Source organism: Giraffa tippelskirchi, chromosome 8 (assembly GCF_054371585.1).
Source record: "Giraffa tippelskirchi isolate mGirTip1 chromosome 8, T2T-mGirTip1v1.2.pri, whole genome shotgun sequence".
NCBI lineage: Eukaryota > Metazoa > Chordata > Mammalia > Artiodactyla > Giraffidae > Giraffa > Giraffa tippelskirchi.
Genome location: NC_137282.1, coordinates 95,727,017 through 95,733,062, shown reverse-complemented (window position 1 = coordinate 95,733,062; position 6,046 = coordinate 95,727,017). Strand labels below are relative to the sequence as shown.

Sequence of the window (6,046 nt, the reverse complement as noted above, 5' to 3'; positions counted from 1 at the left end):
GTGTTTTATACTCCCTGTGAATCCAAGGGAACCTGAATGACCTGCGGTTCACTGATTAACCCTTCCTGTGAACATTTCTCAAATATGTATCGTATGCTTGGGCATATCATAGTGAATAAGCCACAGCCTCTGCCGTTAAAGTGCATCACAGCTTAATCTTAATTCTTGTCACAGCTCAGGGCAGATGCCAATTGCCAAGCTGGAAGTCTGCCCCTTAAATGGCCACTAGTCTTAACATAACACAACTACGATGTGCTGGCAGTGTTAAAGAAGCTGAAAGAAGGAGGACGCAGTTGTAGGAAACAGTTCTTGAACTAAGTGTGTTGTGCAATACAAAGAGTTGCATTTGAGCTGATTTTGAAAGTTTTGGTTTTCATATTACTAACTCTAAGAGGGTGTATTTTTATTTCTCACTAACCCAACTGAAAAAAAATAACAACAGGAAATTTCTCTTGACTTGACTGATTGTTTAAACCTGTTTGTATTGTAACATAAACATACAACATATTTATATTATATATTATAATGTATTATTATTTAGAGACTAATTGAGTAATTCAAGTCTTGAGTTGGGGCCACTCAGAGGATCAACAGTGATTTATAACACTGATTCCAAATTCCAAGGTAGAGGATGGGTGGGAGGGATTTTATATATATACATTTCAATACCTTACGAAACTAAATATTTGCCAGCTGAACTTTCAGAAGAAAACTAGAAGTGATGCCAAATGAAATAAATAATAATACAGGGTGGCAAGCCTTATGCCTGAGAATCACCATTCTAGAAAGTGAGAAGACCCCAAATCCAGCTAAAATCACAACAAAAAAATTTTCCAGTATCTGAGCTCATTTCCAAAATGGAACCTACGAGCTTGATGTGTGGAACAAGCAATTTCCTCCCGAGTGGGAGGGACCCCAATTTGAATCTCAACTTGTCTTATACCTAGTCAGTCAGGGACCTTAGGGAAATCATTTAACCTGTGTTTCAGTTTCCTCACCTGTAAAATGAGTCTAAAAATATCTGTCTCTCAGGATTGTTGTAAAGAGTCAGTGAAGTGAATGAAGTTCTTGGCACCAAGTAGGTATATGAAAAATAGTAGTGGCCCTTTGCACTGTTTATCAAAACATGCAGGAGCTGAGGTTTTTTTGTTTTCATTTTTTTTTGTTGTTGTTGTTTGGTTTTTCAACAGGGAGTTAAGGAGGGGTGGTGGTTGCTTTAAGAGAAAAACTCTTAAAGCCTAGAAACTGTTTAGGACACAAGGATTAACAGTGTCCTAACGAGGATTAAATTAATTCACAATTTCATGCTGAATTCTCACCTGGCTAAATCAATCTCTCTGCATATAGTGATTGCAATCTACGTCATTTGGAGAACTCATCAAGAATTCTAACTGGTTTCAACAGGTTTCAACTGAACAGTTGATAACAATGATCAGAGCACACAAGTTAATTTTCTATAAAGAAGTCATGTTCTGTCTTTATCATTCATTTAATAAGCTTTTGCTAAGCGTTCACAATGTGCCTGGCACCATTCTAGGTTCCAGGGACTCAGGCGGAAAAGGGTCCTGCCTTCATGAGCTTATACTCCAGTAACTCAGAATTGTCTCTGATGTCTGTAGTCCTGGAGCTGGTGGCGCTTCATCAGGAAGCCAATGATTCTAAAGCAAATGGTACTCAGCTCTGGGAAAGGGGTAATCACTGCACAATAAAAAGAATCTGATTCCCTGGAGTCCAGATTTCTAATTCCAGTGGGCCAAATTAAAAATAAAGAGGACTCACTGAAATGCTTTGAGCTATTCTGAACCCCAAGTAAATATTCAGCTGCGGGAGTAAGAACAAGAAGTTCCACTGTTGTTAGACGGTCATTATTTTCCATATGGAACCAATTTCTTGAAATATCTTTAAGAGTATCTGGAGGCTCAGTGTTATATGACACTTGAAACTTGAAAGCAGACCATAATGTAATGATTTAGAATGTGGAACTGGTCAAGGGGACTTACATTCTAATCTCACTGCCCCACAAACCTCAAACCCTAGATTCAGTTTTGTGCTCAGTCACAGACTTGAGAACTTCCCTAGAACTCAACTTCCTCTTCCATAAAATAGGAAGGACAGTGACACCTTTCAGAGTTGCTCAACTGCTATAGCAAAAACTCAAAAACTCAGTGCCTGACATAATAAAAGCTTTTTCCTGCTTGCTTCATTGTTCAGTGCTGGTTGATGAGGTGACCCTGTCCTGTCTCATCAATCAGGGTCCTGGACTCTTTATTCACATGATTCCAGCATCTCCTTGAGTCTTAGCCTCCCCTCTATTCAGTTGCCAGGTGAGGAAAGAGAAAATGTATAAAAGACTACACAGTTTTTATTTTCTAGGCAGGCCTTGGAGGAGTGGGGGCTTCCATTCTTCCATCCTTTCTATTCACATGGCAATGGTCAGGACTCAGTCTCGTGGCCACACCTATCTGTCTGGAAATTGGGGAATGTAGACTGAGTAAGACTAAGTATGTGCCCTGGAGGAAGAGGAAATAGAATTTGGTGGGCACCACAGACTTCACCACAATATTTAATCCAAAAGGTTATTTGGAGGATTGAGATAATATACAGAAGAACTCATAAAGCTCTCTAGATCAATACATATTCATGTATTATCTGTGTGAGTGTCAGTCACTCAGTCGTGGGTGACTCTTTGTGACCCCATGGACTATAACCTGCCAGGCCCCTCTGTCCATGGGATTCTCCAGGCAAGAATACTGGAGTGGGTTGCTATTCAATTCTCCAGGGAATGTATTATCTGGAACATTATTAATGTATTATCTGGAATAATAATAGCTTTGCCCTCCTAGCTAGGCTGCAGCCCGTCTCCTCCACTCAGCTCATCTTGGATGAGCAGAGAAGGCCAACATGGTAACACTGTGTTATATGCAGAGACAACTGCAAAAAGAGAAAGCTGTCCACTTCCTTTGCTCCCTTTACCAGTTATCTTAAGCTAGAATCATTTTAGATATATTTCATGTAATTGTGAGCTATATGCAAGGAGAAGAGGCCATCTTTTCACAGTCCACTCTCAAATACTACTGGTTCTTTTTGGCAAATATTTCCCAGCAGAAGTTCATTTTATTATGAAACCATACCTAACATGTGACCTTAAGCTAGGAGAAAAGGTGGAATTCACCAGATTGGCTCATCCGGATCTGATTTCCAGGCTGCCACGGAGTGATTTCTTCTAACCAGTGTAAATCGGGTCATGTCAACACCTGCTTAAAATCCTTCACTGTCTTTCTACTTCCTTCAGAATAAAATCCAAATGCTTTACACAGCGTATTCCCCATCCCACGCTCTAAGGATCAGCCCTGCCTCTTTCTCCAAATGCATCTCGCATGGCTCTCCTCCTCTCCCTATTCATTCATTCAACTGCTTTTCATCTAGCCTGGCTCAGTCTCTGGGGATACTTTAGTAAACAGACAGTGCTCTGGTCTGGTGGTGGGAGATGGCATCCCAGCATACTCTGATCACAAGTGTCTGCCTCTGTGACTTGTTACTCATTTCAGTTTACCTCGGCTCCCAGAGGCCCATGTAGAACAGTCCCTACCTCTGGGGTGGTTACTCTGCCATGGCACCCCAGGTGCATTCTTTATGGCATTCAACAATCCTGAAAATCCTTTGGCTTGTTTGTGTGCATTTATTATCTATCTTCCTCTACCACAGTGTAGTTCCCATGAGGACATGGATCTCATTGATCTTATTCCCTATAGTATCCTTGACACCTGTTTGCCTGGCATCAAGTAGGAACCCAAGGAGTATCAGTTGAATGAATGGTTCAAAGAACAAATGAACTGACAGACAGCAACCAACGCATCTGGTGATGCCTTCGGGCCTGGGGAGAAAGTGTGTACTCTGCTTTTCTTCCTAATAGCCTGTGCTTATCTTGGCCCCTCTGACTGTGGTTTTGCAGGGGATGACAGCACTCCACTGGGCAGCTTTCCACAACCAGCCTCAACACACCCAAATGCTGCTGAAGAAGGGGGCAGACCCCACCCTTGTGGATAAAGACTTTAAAACAGCTCTCCACTGGGCAGTCCAGGTGAGAAATTAGCCAGTGGGCTTGTCTCAAGTGTCAATGGTGTAAAGCAATGTTAACAGTTCTGAGGAGGTCAGACCTGTAACACACAGTCCCAGCATTGATGTGGGCTTTATATGTATGATGGACTTCCCTTGTGGCTCAGCTGGTAAAGAATCTGCCTGCAATGCGGGAGACCTGGGTTTGATCCCTGGGTTGGGAAGATCCCCTGGAGAAGGGAAAGGCTACCCACTCCAGTATTCTGGCCTGGAGAATTCCATGGACTGTATAGTCCATGGGGTTCCAATGAGTTGGACACAACTGAGTGACTTTCACTTCACTTCACCTATATATATGCCAGAGCAAGCAAGATATATGCATGCTGCCCTCTTCCCTCCATCCATACCCAGAGGGGCAACAGCAGACCGGTTACTTTGGAGCATTTGGGTACATCAGTTGCTGAGAAGAAATCCTGCCAAGGTAAAGAGGGGGAGGAGTTACAGAATATCAGGTAGAGCCCACCTTGGCTGTTACACATACACACATACACATATATATATACCTCACTCTCTCCAGCAGTGCTTGCTGAGGGCTCACAGTGTTCCATGATAATTCTTCAAAGAATTACTAGAAAGTCCCTTCAGAGTCTTTAGACCATGAGTCTCTTCTTCCTTCCAAATCCTCTGAAGCAGAATAATTCTAGGCGACCATGAGTTCTACTCTGAACCCTGAAAACAGCAGCTCATGACATCCTACCTCGCTATCCCAAAAGGGAGTCTATATCAGTACACATGTCAGAGAAATCAGAAATCTACAGCCCAAAGAGAGGAAAACTGAGACTGAGGTGAAAGAATAACCATCAGTAACATTTATTGAGGTGTTATCTAGGGAAATCATTCCAAGGGATTGATTAACTAAGAGTTTCTGTTCTGTCCTTGAGAGCAGTACTATGCATCCTTTGAACAAACCTGCCAGCCCGTTCTGTCTTTTGATGCCTGATATACACATCTCCGCTGTTTATTTCCATCAGCCCTATAAAGGGACCCTTGCTAAACTGCGGTCAGCATCCCCCTGATTCTATGCGCCCCGACAGTGGTTTCACTTAGGTGTTTTCACGTGCCACACATGGCAGAGAAGGGCACCTGGCACTTTCAGGGTTGACATGTGTGCCTGAGATCAAGGGGAAATAGAAGTGATTTGGAAACTACTCTGTTTTTGTTCTTGCAAGCTTGGCTTCAGTTACTCTGTAGCAGGGCCAGCCCTGACAAAACTCTGAAATGAACAAAGCTTGTTTTTGTCATCCCCACCTGCCCTTAGTACCCTCCTACATACTTTCAGTATTTAATCAGCTGCCCTGCCCCCCCATGCCAGTCCCTGCCCAGCACCCAGTCCTTGGGTCAGGGGTCACGGCCAATATGGCTGGGCAACCAAGAAGCATCCCATGTGTGTTGGTTCTCAGCTGGGGTGACAGTGGTATCAGAATCAAGCATTTTCTGTATCTTCACTCTCATCACCCCTGTTCTCTGATTCCATAGATCTAGGATGGGGCTCCTGTATGTGCATTTGAAAAAATCTCCCCAAGTAATTCTTACATGTGTGCCTCCTCTGCTCCATCTTCCTCCACTGTACCCACAGTTTAGAGCTACTGCTTGGGATGAGGGCTTGCAATTGAATAAGCAGTGCTTGTAAAAATGACAAATTCCCAGACCCCACTGCAGATCTAATGAGTTGGGCTCTTTGTGGGTGGGAACCCCTGTTTTTATCCTCCAAGAGGCAATTTTGCAAAATCAAAAGAAAAATGTGCTCAGCTCAGAGGATCTGAGTTTCCGTTAACAGAACCGGATTTGTTCTGAGAAAAGTCATCGATGCCTGCTTGGCTTAACTATTGGTGTATCTTTGGCGTATGAATGAGATTGTGTACATGACAGTGATATGTAATATTCTATGTAATTGGAAGAGATTATAGCTTTTATTATGGTTCCCAATTTC

The 6,046-nt window shown here is 42.9% G+C and overlaps 1 protein-coding gene across 6 annotated transcripts in view; it reads left to right on the top strand.

The window, feature by feature from the left end:
• Positions 1–6,046, top strand: part of ANKRD55 (ankyrin repeat domain 55) — a 250,275-nt gene that overhangs the window by 204,562 nt on the left and 39,667 nt on the right. For 5 of the 6 annotated variants that reach the window (XM_081517907.1, XM_081517903.1, XM_081517902.1 and 2 more), the window contains one exon: positions 3,953–4,081. The exons of the other annotated variant lie outside the window; for it this stretch is intronic. In XM_081517907.1, coding sequence (XP_081374033.1) covers positions 3,953–4,081 — 129 coding nt within the window. The remainder of the gene's footprint in view (positions 1–3,952; positions 4,082–6,046) is intronic. 6 annotated transcript variants of the gene reach the window in all.